This window comes from Bos taurus, chromosome 15 (genome assembly GCF_002263795.3).
Source record: "Bos taurus isolate L1 Dominette 01449 registration number 42190680 breed Hereford chromosome 15, ARS-UCD2.0, whole genome shotgun sequence".
Taxonomy (NCBI): domain Eukaryota; kingdom Metazoa; phylum Chordata; class Mammalia; order Artiodactyla; family Bovidae; genus Bos; species Bos taurus.
In genome coordinates this window covers 60,909,895-60,923,949 of record NC_037342.1, presented here as the reverse complement: position 1 = coordinate 60,923,949, position 14,055 = coordinate 60,909,895, and the positions used below count along the sequence as shown (strand labels likewise).

Sequence of the window (14,055 nt, the reverse complement as noted above, 5' to 3'; positions counted from 1 at the left end):
ACATGGTCACTAGAGTATGGTATGTCAGGTGCTGGGTGAGGTTCTCAGGACATGTTTGTAATATGTTCATTGTCTTCAAAGACCTTCCATTTGAATCTGTTGTCTGCAGTTATTTAATGTCTTCAGTCTGGGTCCATTCTGCCCTTTATGAATCTCCATGCTTTATATAAGCCCACATAAAAGAATATTGATCAAGATTATGGAAGGGACTGTTTGAACCCTGGATTATTCAAAGAATGTAGCTGCTCTCCTTTCTTGAATGGTGCTCAAGTGGAAATGAGATTAATTTTGTTTTGAACAGTTCCAGAAGAGAAAACTGGATGGAAATTATAGGCATAGAGATTCTCAGTTCAGTGTGAATCAATCCATTCAGACCACCATGGTACCTACTAAGTGCTAAGGAATTACCCCCAAAACAGACAAGGGCAGACAGAATCCCTACATTCACAGAGTTACTAACTTTTTTTTTTTAATCACCAGAGCTTCAGTCTAGTCTTGACATAAAAATGTTACTATAGAGAATATAGACGTCTGTGATAGTCTACATTTTGCAGATAGCCATATTTGAATGATCTAATTTGGTTGGTAAAGTATTTTGGTGGCATAATGGGAAATATTCTGAAGAGAGACTAAAAATAAGGAGTGTGTGTGTGTGCATATGTGTTAGTCACTCAGTTGTGTCGACTCTGCGACCCCACAGATTGTAGCCTGCCAGGCTCCTCTGTCCACGGGATTCTCCAGGAAAGAATATTGGAGTGGGTTGCCATTCCCTTCTCTAGGGGATCTTCCCAACCCAGGCATCAAACCTGTGTCTCCTGTATTGCAGGCAGATTCTTTATCATCTGACCCACCAGCAAAGCCCCAAAATGAGTACAGGGTTCTAATTCTGATCATTTGACAGCCCATGTGATCCCAGGGCTCAGTGTTGGCACATACTAAATGGTAATATAGAACTAGATGGCCTTCAGTTCTCTCTCCATTCCATGATTCTATTCAGCTTTCTTTTTGTTTGTTCTTAGATCTTTGTACAGTCCAAAAATATAATCACATCTGTTCTTGAAGAACAGGGCAGATGATTATTATGAGAGGCCCACCGATTTAAAATGTACTCATTCTCAATTCGAGAATTTCACACTGAATGGAAAAGAAAGTCATTTGGAAAGAATAATTGTTTTTCTTTGGGAATTTAATTTTATTTTATCCAGTTTTATTAAGATATAATCGATATACACAATTAAATTTAAGGTGTGAAATGTGGTGATTTGATATATGTATATATTGTGAAATGATTACCAAAGTAAAGTTTGTCAGCACATCTATCACCTCACATAGTTACCTTTTTATTTATTTATTGTGGTGAGCACTTTGAAGGTATCTTTAAGCAACTTTCAGATATATAATACAGTAGCGTTAACAATAGTCACCATGATGTACATTCAGTTCAGTTCTTGTCACTCAGTCGTGTCTGACTCTTTGCGACCCCATGAATCGCAGCACGCCAGGCCTCCCTGTCCATCACCAACTCCTGGAGTTCACTCAGACTCACATCCATCGAGTCGGTGATGCCATCCAGCCATCTCATCCCCTGTGGTCCCCTTCTCCTCCTGCCCCCAATCCCTCCCAGCATCAGAGTCTTTTCCTATAAGTCAACTCTTCTCATGAGTGGCCAAAGTACTGGAGTTTCCAAAGAAATCCTTCCAGAGAAATCCCAGGGCTGATCTCCTTCAGAATGGACTGGTTGGATCTCCTTGCAGTCCAAGGGACTCTCAAGAGTCTTCTCCAACACCACAGTTCAAAAGCATCAATTCTTCGGTGCTCAGCCTTCTTCACAGTCCAACTCTCACATCCATACATGACCACAGGAAAATCCATAGCCTTGACTAGACGGACCTTTGGTGGCAAAGTAATGTCTCTGCTTTTGAATATGCTATCTAGGTTGGACATAACTTTCCTTCCAAGGAGTAAGCGTCTTTCAATTTCATGGCTGCAGTCACCATCTGATGCACATTAGATCCCCAGAATTTACTCATCTTGTAACTGGAACTTTGTGTCCTTTTACCATCTTTACCCATATTCTGCCACTTGACCACCCACCCCTGGCAACCACCAATATGTTCTGTTTCTATGAGTTTGGTTTATTTTAGATTCCATACATCAGTGAGATCAAGCAATATTTGCCTTCCTCTGACTTATTTCAGTTAGTGTAATGCCCTCAAGCTCCATCTATGTTGTTACAGAGAGATTTCCTTCTTCTTTATAGCTGAATAATATTCAGTTGTGTATACATACCACACTTTCTTTATTCATCCATCACTTAAGTTGTCATCAACTCTGAAGTTATTTCAAAATCCTGGCTATTTTAAATAATTTCACAATGAACATGGGTGTATAGGTATCTCTTTGAGACAGTGACTTTACTTTACAGAAGTGGAATTGCTGGATAATATGGTAGTTCAGTTCTGAGGAGCTTCTATACCGGTTTTAATAGGGGCTACACCAACTTACATGGGTTCTCTTTTCTCCACATACCTGTCAATACTTGTTATTTCTTATCTTTTTGATAAAAGTCCTTTCACAACTGTTAGAAGGTTTTCTTATAGTGGTTTTGATTTGTGTTTCTCTGTTGATCAGAACTTTTCATGTACCTGTTGGCCATCTATATGTCTGGTTTGGGAAAATGTCTGTTTAGGTCATTTTCCCATTTTAAAAATAAGGTTATGTTTTTTGCTATTAAGTTATATTTTGAATATTAACCCCTTATTAGACATATGGTTTGTAAATATTTTCTCCCATTCCCTGGGTTGCCTCTTCAACAGGTGATTAATTCTTTTGCTGTGCATAACAGTTTTAGTTTAATGTAGGCCCACTTATTTATTTTTGCTTTTGTTGCTTGCATTATAGATGTCATATCCAAAAAATCACTGTCAAGATCAATGTCAAGCAGCTTACCCCCAAATTTTCTTCTAGGAGTTTAATGGTTCCATGTTTTACTTCAGATTTTTAATTCACTTTGTGTTAATATTTGTAAGTGGTGTAAAGTAGGGGTCCAGTTTCACTATTTTTGTATGTGGATATCCAGTTTTTCCAATACCATTTAATGAAGAGACTATCTTTACCCTATTGAGTATTCTTGGCTCCTTCATCAAATACTAATTTAGTATATATGCATAGGTTTATTTATTTCTAGGCTCTTGATTCTGTTCTATTGGTTTATGTGTCTTTTTAATGCCAGTGTCATACTGTTTTAATTACTATAGCTTTGCAGTATAGTTTGAAATCAGGGACTCTGATGCCTCTAGTTTTGTTCTCCCTCAAGATTGCTTTGGCTGTTCAGGGTCTTTTGTGGCTCCATACAAATCTTAGAATTGTTTTTCCTATTTCTATAAAAATGAATTTTGATATTGAATCTATAGATGACTTTGAGTAGTCTGGACATTTTAACAATATTGATTCTTCTGACCCTGAAACATGGGATACTTTTCCATTTATTTGTGTCTTCTTCAGTTTCTTTCATCATGGTCTTATTTTTTAGTGTACAGATTTTTCACTTCCCGGTTAACTTTATTCACAGCTATTTTATTGTTTTTGATACTATTGTGAAGAAGATTATTTTTATTATATTGTTTTCATTGCTATTGTGAATGAGATTATTTTTTTTATTTCTTTTTCAGATGGTTTTGTTGTTAGTATATAGAAATACAACCAACTTTATACATTGATTTGGTATCCTGAAACTTTACTGAATTTATTTATTAGTTCTAACGGTTTTTGAATGGAGTCTTTAGGACTACATCAGAGATTATGTCATCAGCAGACAGAGACAGTTTTACTTCTTCCTTTCTGATTTGGAAGACTTTTAGTTCTTTTTCTTGCCTGATTGCTATGTCTGAGACTTCTAGTAATATTTGAATATTCTCTGGTGAGAACAGTCATCCTTCTCTTGTTTCTGCTCTTAGAGGAAGAACTTTAAATCTTTCACTGTTGACTAGGAAGTTAACTGGGCTTGTCAAATACAGCCTTTAGTATGTTGAGTTACCTTCCTTCTACATCCAATTTTTTGAGAGTTTGTATCATGAAAGGATGTTGAATTTTGTCAAATACTTTTTCTGTATCTCCTGAGGAGACTAATCCTTGATATCCATGTGCTGGACAGTATATTAATTCTAGTATTAACTATATTTCAAAGATTATGAGGAAAACTCTCCATTAGGTCTGAGTTTCAAATAAGACATGCTAAGAGCTTTCTGAGAACAAATCAATTTTAGTGTAGACTGGGGGCTAAGGAGCAGTAGGGATAAATTAAGAAAATGATGATGTAAGAAATAACAGAAAGTCTGTTTTAGATAAAAAATAACACCTAAATTCAGCAACATTCTTATTGATATTTCCAAGTGAACAGTGACTACAGGTGATATTTATGCTGCTGCTAAGTCACTTCAGTCGTGGCCGACTCTGTGCGACCCCATAGACAGCAGTTCAAGTGGCTCCCCAGTCCCTGGGATTCTCCAGGCAAGAACACTGGAGTGGGTTGCCATTTCCTTCTCCAATGTATGAAAGTGAAAAGTGAAAGTGAAGTTGCTCAGTCGTGTCCGACTCTTAGCGACCCCATGGATTGCAGCCTACCAGGCTCCTCCATCCATGGGATTTGCCAGGCAAGAATATTGGAGTGGGGTGCCATTGCCTTCTCCTGGTGATATTTATAGAAGGGTTTAAAAAAGATTTCTAGTAATGTTACCACTAAAATTATGAAAATACACATGTATGTGTCATGAACAAATAGTTCAAGAACATGGAAAAATCCAAAGTTGTGTCTTTGGTAGGTAACATTTTTTATTTTTAAGTATGTTTAAATATTCAGGTTAAAAAAGGAGTTAATATCTTTAAAAGAAATTTAAGTCATAAAGCATTTTTAGCGTACACCATTTTGAAAGAAATCATAGATTTGGGAGAACATGTAGTCAAGTGACGGAGAAGGCAATGGCACCCCACTCCGGTACTCTTGCCTGGAAAATCCCATGGATGGAGGGGCCTGGTAGGCTGCAGTCCATGGGGTCACTAAGAGTCAGATATGACTGAGCGACTTCACTTTCACTTTTCACTTTCATGCATTGGAGAAGGAAATGGCAACCCACTCCAGTATTCTTGCCTGGAGAATCCCAGGGACAGGGGAGCCTGGTGGGCTGCCGTCTATGGGGTCGCACAGAGTTGGACACGACTGAAGCGACTTAGCAGCAGCAGTAGCAGTAGTCAAGTGATAAAGCAAATATAGAGACAGTCCAGAAAATATAGCTTTTCTCTCTAGACTGACAACTCTTTTTAAGGGAGGTATTTCTCTGAAAGGTCTTCCAGGTGGTCCAGTGGTAAAGAGCCAATGCAGGAGACATAGGAGATGTGGGTTTGATACCTGGATTGGGAAGGTCCCCTGGAGGAGGAAATGGCAACCCACTCCAGTATTCTTGCCTGGAAAATCCCATGGACAGAGGAGCCTGGCAGGCTGCAGCCCATGGGGTTGCAAAGAGTCAGTCATGACTGAGGGACTTAGCAGGCATGCATTTCTCTGAAAAGTTAAGTGGAAAACAAATTAAATATAGCCTGTTAAGATGCCCTAAGTCCCGTCATATGAACTTCAAGGTTCTTATCCCAGCAGTGGAGGAGAATTCTGGTACAAGTGGCATAGCAACAACAACAGGTGATATGTCTTATTGCTGAGGGATAGCTCTATAGAAGGCTGGATGTTCTTGATCAAATTTATTTTAGTGACAAAGTATGTAAGGGTAGCAACTTAGGAAAAGACATTCATTGGTCTTGCAATTGAATTTACACAGACCCAAATTCATTGTTCTTGTCTGGAGCTAAATTCAAATTTGAAATAAAAATTAAGATGTTGTATTTAAAGCTGCAGATTGTAAATGGATACACTGTTTCCCAGCTTACCACCCTCCTGCACCTACTCCCACCCTCTTAGGTCAACAACTTCTCTGCCTGGAAAACATAGGTGATGTGGAACTGATGACAGTACTTCCATGGATGAGGAATAAAGTGACAGTCTTAGCTTAGTAACCTTCCTGAGTCTCCCCTTAATAATGAAGCAATTAGAAAGAATTAGGTACCTGCACCATGACACTAAAGCAGTACTGGCTCTCTTCTTGCTGGCCGTGTATCTTACAGGAGATTATGTTCCATTTAGTTCTCCTACTATTTAGACCTCCTTCTCCAAAATCTAGATTTTCTTATATGCAAAATGACAAGGTTGATCTTGAAGACCTCTAAGTCTATTAAAAATGGAAAAAGCTTATAGATCCTGAATTCAAGTTAAATGAAACCAACAGAGTCTGGACCTAGGTTGAGTGGTGACAGGCCCCAGTCCTCTCCATTCCTGGAGCTCCTCCTCTTAGGTGAGCAGAGATCATAGGGTCTCCCATGGTGGTCTGCAGCCTAGACACATATACATCTTGGATGTTTTGGTCCTTTAGGATAAGGTAGGCAGCTCAAAGCATCCGCTGCTCTTTATTCTTTGATTTCCCTGAAGGAGCAGTAGCTGGGCCCCAGGCCTCGCACGGTGCAGTCAGTGCTGTCGCTGTCACACTTGCCGCAGTGACATTCAGTGGCTACTGGGTACGTGTACAGGGAGTCTGCATGGTGAGCACAGCCAGGCACTTTCACCGTCTCGTAGACCAGCTCCTTGAAGGTACATGTTTTCTGAATGTTGGGCCTTGCTGGGTCCCTGTACACCAAGTCCCGTGTAGTTTAGGAATTAGGTTACATTATTATGCAAGTTTCTGTTTGGCTTAGTAAATAAGGGATAGGGATTTAATACTGCTTGCTCTAATATTTCCTTTCAGAAGACCAGTTTCTAGGATCCTTAAGCACAGAAAACTTGACCTCATAAAGGAACTCATGTTGTTTTTGTTTAGTCACTAAGTCATGTCACACTTTGCGACCCCATGGATTGCAGCACGTCAGGCTTCCCTGTCCTTCACTGTATCCCGGAGTTTGCCCAAACCCATGACCATCGAGTCAGTGATGCCCTCTAACCATCTCATCCTCTGTCGTCCCCTTTTCCTCCTGCCTTCAATCTTTCCCATGATCAGGGTCTCTTCTATTGAGTTGACTCTTCACATCAGATAGCCAAAGTGTTGGAGCTTCAGTTTTAGCATTAGTCCTTCCAGTGAATATTCAGAGTTGGTTTCCTTTAGGATGTACTGGTTGGATCTCCTTGCAGTCCAAGGGACTCTCAAGAATCTTCTCCAACACCACAGTTCAAAAGCATCAATTCTTCAGTGCTCAGCTTCCTTTATGGTCCAATTCTCACATCCATACATGTTTACTGGAAAAACCATAGCTTTGACTGTACAGACCTTTGTCGGCAAAGTGATGTCTTTGCTTTTTAATACGCTGTCTAGCATTGTCATGGCTTTTCTTCCAAGGATCAAGCATCTTTTAAATTCATGGCTGCAGTTACCATCTGCAGTGATTTTGGAGCCCAAGAAAATAAAATCTGCCACTGTTTCTACTTTTGCCCCATCTATTTACCATGAAATGATAGAAGTGGATGCCTTGATCTTAGTTTTTTGAATGTTGAGTTTTAAGCCAGGTTGTCAGTCTCCTCTTTCACCTTCATCAAGAGGCTCTTTAGTTCTTCTTCACTTTCTGCCATAAGGGTGGTGTCATCTGCATATCTGAGGTTGCTTATATTTTTCCTGGAAATCTTGATTCCAGCTTGTGAATCATTGGCATTTCACATGATGTACTTTGAATACATCATGTGAAATGAATTTGTAATGAATACATTACAAATTACTTTGTAATTTGAAGGTAAATAAGCAGGGTGACAATATACAATCTTGACATATTCCTTTCCCAACTTGGAACCAGTTTGTTGTTCCATGTCTTGTTTTAACTGTTACTTCTTGACCTGCATACAGGTTTCTCAGGAATGAGGTAAGGTGGTCTGGTATTCCCATATCTTAAGAATTTTCCACTGTTTGTTGTGATCCACACAGTCAAAGGCTTTAGCATAGTCAATGAAGCAGAAATAGATATTTTCCTGGAGTTCCCTTGCTTTTTCTATGATCCAACGGATGTTGGCAGTTTGATCTTTGGTTCGTCTCCATCTCTAAATCCAGCTTGTATATCTGGAAGCTCAGTCTCTTGTGGGTCACCGCTCCTTTCCCTTGGGTTCTGGAAATCAAGATGGTGGTGTAGAAGGACATGGATTCATCTTCTTATAATTGAAGTCTCTGGGATGAGCAGAGCAGTTAAAAACATGCAAGACAACAGCTTGAGGGAACAAGAAAGGAACTCATATTATACTGCTGTTCTGAAGTGTTGTGGGAATGTTACAGAAAGTGTAGTTATCTCTTTTCTGTCTACCATGAGAGTACCCATGTATTTAATATTTCTAAAATTCTATAAAAACTTTGAATTTGTATAGCATAGAAACATACAAAGATAAAGTAATACAGAAGATATGACCTTTGCAATTTATTTTTAATTTAATTATTTTAAAAAAATATTTATTTTAATTGGAGGCTAATTACTTTACAATATTGTATTGGTTTTGCCATACATCAACATGAATCTGCCATGGGTGTACATGTGTTCCCAATCCTGAACCCCCCTCCCACCTCCCTCCCTGTACCATCCCTCTGCATCATCCCAGTGCACCAGCCCCTAGCATCCTGTATCCTGAATCAAACCTGGACTGGTGATTCGTTTCACATATGATATTATACACGTTTGAATGCCATTCTCCCAAATCATCCCACCCTCTCCCTCTCCCACAGAGTCTAAAAGACTGTTCTATACATCTGTATCTCTTTTGCTGTCTTGGATTCAGGGTTATCGTTACCATCTTTCTAAATTCCATATATATGTGTTAGTATACTGTATTGGTGTTTTTCTTTCTGGCTTACTTCACTCTGTATAATAGGCTCCAGTTTCATCCACCTCATTAGAACTGATTCAAATGTATTCTTTTTAATGGCTGAGTAATACTCCATTGTGTATATGTACCACAGCTTTCTTATCCATTCATCTGCTGATGGACATCTAGGTTGCTTCCATAAATAGCCAGGTCCTGGCTATTATAAACAGTGCTGTGATGAACATTGGGGTACACGTGTCTCTTTCAATTCTGGTTTCCTCAGTGTATATGCCCAGTAGTAGGATTGCTGGGTCATAAGGCAGTTCTATTTCCAGTTTTTTTAAGGCATCTCCACACTGTTCTCCATAGTGGCTGTACTAGTTTGCATTCCCACCAACAGTGTAAGAGGGTTCCCTTTTCTTCACACCCTCTCCAGCATTTATAGCTTGTAGTTTTTTGGATAGCAGCCATTCTGACTGGTGTGAAATGGTACCTCATTGTGGTTTTGATTTGCCTTTCTCTGATAATGAGTGATGTTGAGCATCATTTCATGTGTTTGTTAGCCATCTGTATGTCTTCTCTGGAGAAATGTCTGTTTAGTTCTTTGGGCCATTTTGTGATTGGGTAGGTTATTTTTCTGGAATTGAGCTGCAGTTGTTGCTTGTATATTTTTGAGATTAATTCTTTGTCAGTTGCTTCATTTGCTATTATTTTTTCCCATCCGAAGGCTGTCTTTTCACCTTGCTTATAGTTTCCTTTGTTGTGCAGAAACTTTTAATTTTAATTAGGTCCCATTTGTTTATTTTTGCTTTTATTTCCAATATTCTGGGAGGTGGGTCATAGAGGATCCTGCTCTGATTTATGTTGGAGGGTGTTTTGTCTATGTTCTCCTGTAGGAGTTTTATAGTTTCTGGTCTTACATTTAGATCTTTAATCCATTTTGAGTTTATTTTTGTGTATGGTGTTAGAAAGTGTTCTAGTTTCATTCTTTTACAAGTAGTTGACCAGTTTTCCCAGCACCACTTGTTAAAGAGATTGTCTTTTCTCATTGTATATTCTTGGCTCCTTTGTCAAAGAAAGGGTGTCTGTAGGTGGGTGGGTTTATCTCTGGGCTTTCTATTTTGTTCCATTGATCTATATTTCTGTTTTGTGCCAGTACCATACTGTCTTGATGACTGTGGCTTTGTAGTAGAGCCTGAAGTCAGGCAGGTTGATTCCTCCAGTTCCATTCTTCTTTCTCAAGATTGCTTTGGCTATTTGAGGTTTTTTGTATTTTCATACACATTAATAGATGGCAAAATATACCATGTTCATGGACCAGAAGAATCAATGTAGTGAAAATGAGTATACTACTCAAAGCAATCTATAGATTCAGTGCAATCCCTATCAAGCTACCAACGGTATTTTTCACAGAGCTAAAACAAATAATTTCACAATTTGTATGGAAATACAAAATGACCTTTGCAATTTAAAGATGGGTGTTTTATTATTATTTTTTGTGCTTAATAATCTTAAGCTATATTAATGACAGGTAAAAATGTAGCATTTGGGTTTAATTGCTTAGAAAAATATTTCCAACTTTTTTCTATGTATATTTAATCTTTTCTATGTATATTTAAAAGAGGAATGGGAACCATCCGTTCAGTTCAGTTCAGTTCAGTTGCTCAGTCATGTCCGACTCTTTGCAACCCCATGAACTGCAGCACGCCAGGCCTCCCTGTCCATCACCAACTCCTGGAGATCACCCAAACTCATGTCCATCGAGTCGATGATGCCATCCAGGCATCTCATCCTCTGTCGTCCCCTTTTCCTCCTGCCCCCAATTCCTCCCAGCATCAGAGTCTTTTCCAATGAGTCAACTCTTTGCATCAGGTGGCCAAAGTATTGGAGTTTCAGCTTTAGCATCAGTCCTTCCAAAGAACATCCAGGACTGATATCCTTTAGGATGGACTGGTTGAATCTCCTTGCAGTCCAAGGGACTCCCAAGAGTCTCCTCCAACCCCACATTTCAAAAGCATCAATTCTTCGGCGCTCAGCTTTCTTCACAGTCCAACTCTCACATCCATACATGACCACTAGAAAAACCATAGCCTTGACTAGACAGACCTTTGTAGGCAAAGTAATGTCTCTGCTTTTCAATATTCTATCTAGGTTGGTCATAACTTTCCTTCCAAGGAGTAAGCATCTTTTAATTTCATGGCTGCAATCACCATTTGCAGTGATTTTGGAGCCCCCCCAAAATAAAATCTGACACTGTTTCCCCATCTATTTCTCATGAAGTGATGGGACCAGATGCTATGATCTTCGTTTTCTGAATATTGAGCTTTAAGCCAACTTTTTCACTCTCCACTTTCACTTTCATCAAGAGGCTTTTAAGTTCCTCTTCACTTTTTGCCGTAAGGGTGGTGTCATAAGCTCAATTATTTTTATTTTGTCTAAAATGTTTGGGAAATCACATATTGGATTCTGATATTCTGTTGCCTTTTAGGTTCTTCCTTGCCATTGCCTTAAATTCTGTACCTGTGTAGGAGTCTTAATCCAAAAGGTATATGATACAGTTTCAGTATCAGAACATTGAAATTAGGTCAAACATATTTCACTCCTCTACATGCCCACTAAGAAAATAATTGGCTTTGAGGGAGAAGTGGGGCTGCTGGATAGTTCATTTCTGCAGCTGGCTATCAGGCCTACATCTCACCCAAAGTGTGGTAAGTTGAGTTTTATTGATCAGTTCATTTAATATTAAATAAATAAAGTATTTTTATTAAGATGCAGCACTTTCAATTTCAGCTTATCAAACTTCTAAATAGCCAGATGTGTAGAAAAGCAGCACAGAAACGTTGTCCCCTTTAGCTGGTTTATTTTGAAGAAGCTCTGAGAATGTAGACAAATAGCTTAATACCTTTATTCTTTGATTTTCTTAACAGCATAAAGAAGGGTGTAGGTTTGCTGACTCATTTTGGCTTGTCTCCAGGGATTGAGTGCTCTCAGGCTGCTTGTTGGTATTGTATTAAAAATGGGCCAATAAAATGAATTTTATAATAGGCTGCTTGCATTTTTTATTTGGCTGTAAAATGAATGTTATTACTATCCCTGTTGCAGAGGTATGCCTTTTATTATTGCAATTGTTATTTTAAAGACTATTGACAATATTCCATGTTTAATTATAGATATGTACTCATGTCCATGTTTATCCCTCAATAGGTAAAGCTAGCAGAAAAATGCTCTTTTAAAATGCAGAGTTTGCACATTACTGAAGCAGTCATTTACATCAATCTGAGCTGTCCTGAATCTGTTTTATCCAAATTAAATCCAAACCCAAACATCTAAATGATATAATGGTAATTTACCTCAATTACAACACAGACAGTGTTGGCTAAGGGACTCATGGCTCTAATTTAGAAGAGACAAAATATTGACAGAGTGGGAATCAATGAAACCGGCCTTGTCCAGACCCTCAGCACCTCACTTCCAGCAAAGCAAAGTGCCTACTCAGGTGTAGCCCACACACCACGTGGTGTTGATGCTTATGCAGCTACATTCCTCTTTCTCCACCGTGATGTTAATGTTGTTCAGCTCGCAGCTGCTACAGCAGATTGCTCTCCAGCAACAGAAAAGGAAGGAGAACTGGATAGACTTCATCCTGGACTGGGAAGCAAGCAATTAGAAATCCCAAAGTATTTTCACATTCATGGACTTTGACCCATTCCAATTGAACTGAAATCAACCTGCTTCCCAAACTTTACCATCTCATTCAAATTCAACAGGCACTCTTTGGCAAAAGAGAGACACAGTAACATGTCGCAAATTCTCATATAGTTCTAGTTTTTTTAAGGATTAAAATGTCACAGGTTATGTATCTGAAAAAAACAAACCCAGAAAAACACTAATTTGAAAATATATATGCACCCATATGTTGCTGCTGCTGCTGCTAAGTCACTTCAGTCATGTCCGACTCTGTGCGACCCCATAGATGGCAGCCCACCAGGCTCCCCCGTCCCTGGGATTCTCCAGGCAAGAACACTGGAGTGGGTTGCCATTTCCTTCTCCAATGCAGGAAAGTGAAAAGTGAAAGTGAAGTCACTCAGTTGTGTCCGACTTTTAGTGACCCCATGGACTGCAGCCTACCAGGCTCCTTCGTCCATGGGATTTTCCAGGCAAGAGTACTGGAGTGCGGTGCCATTGCCTTCTCCGACCCATATTTTGGCAGTTTACTATTGCTAAGATATGGTAGTAACCTCAGCATCCATCCACACATAGATGGATAAAAATATACAAACACACGATGGAATATTGCTCAGCCATAAAAAGAATGAAATTTTGCCATTTGCAGCAACATAGATGGACTTAGAGGGCACTGTGCTAAGTGAAATAAGTCAGACAGTGAAAGACAATTACTATATGATGTCACTTATATGTGGGATCTAAAAAATACAACAAACTAGTGAATATAATAATAAAAAAGAAGCAGACTCACAGATGCAGAGAACAAGTTAGTAGCTACTGTGGGAAGAGGGAAGAGGGGAGGGGCAATATAAGGTAGGGCATTAACAGGTACAAAGTATTAGATATAAAATAAGCTACAAGGATATATTGCATAACACAGGGAATATAGCCAATATTTTGTAGTAAGTGGAGTATAACCTTTATAACTTGTGAGTCATTGTATTGTACATCTGAAACATATAATATTATAGAGCAACTATATATCAATTTAAAAAATGTCACAGGGGATTGCCTTAATATAAACATTAAGTTGTTGTCCAGTAGCTAAGACTGTGCTCCTAGTGCAGGGGACAGAAGTTCCACCCCTGGTCAGGACACTAAGATCCTGCATGCCAAGTGGTGCAGCACCCCCCAAAATAAACACATTTAAAGTGATTCATCCCCTAATCTTAATTCATGTTGATTTGTCATTATTCAGTTAAATATATTTTCTAATTTCTCTTTTACTTTCTTCATTGATCCATAGGTTGTTTGGAAGCATATTGTTTTAAGTTCCGTATTTGGAGAGGTTTTCATGATTTTTTCATTATTGATTGTTTAATTCCCTTGTTTTTAGAAAACAACACTTTGTGTACTTTCTGTCATTTTTAATCTTTTGAGATATTCTGCTGGTTTGAGGTGAGATGTTGTAAGGGTCTTGATAGTGTTGTTTGACTCTTCTATATATTTTCTAACTTTCTGTC

The 14,055-nt window shown here is 38.8% G+C and overlaps 1 protein-coding gene across 1 annotated transcript; it reads right to left on the bottom strand.

Annotated features, from left to right (window-relative positions):
• Window positions 1–6,198: 6,198 nt before the first annotated feature.
• Window positions 6,199–12,571, bottom strand: LOC787432 (follitropin subunit beta). The gene is made up of 2 exons (XM_002693490.5): window positions 12,363–12,571; window positions 6,199–6,748 (listed from the first exon to the last, which is right to left on the bottom strand). Exons 1-2 carry the CDS (start codon window positions 12,506–12,508, stop codon window positions 6,508–6,510), a joined length of 387 nt encoding a protein of 128 aa, XP_002693536.1. The 5' UTR covers window positions 12,509–12,571; the 3' UTR covers window positions 6,199–6,507.
• Between the last annotated feature and the right edge of the window lie 1,484 nt (window positions 12,572–14,055).

What these genes read in the sequence shown, in the direction of transcription:
- LOC787432 (XM_002693490.5), bottom strand. Translation starts at nt 12,508, where the DNA reads ATGAAGTCTATCCAGTTCTCCTTCCTTTTCTGTTGCTGGAGAGCAATC. An exon ending in ACGTGGTGTGTGGGCTACAC is followed by an intron (nt 6,749 to 12,362) that starts CTGAGTAGGCAC and finishes ACCTAATTCCTA; the next exon opens with AACTACACGGGACTTGGTGT.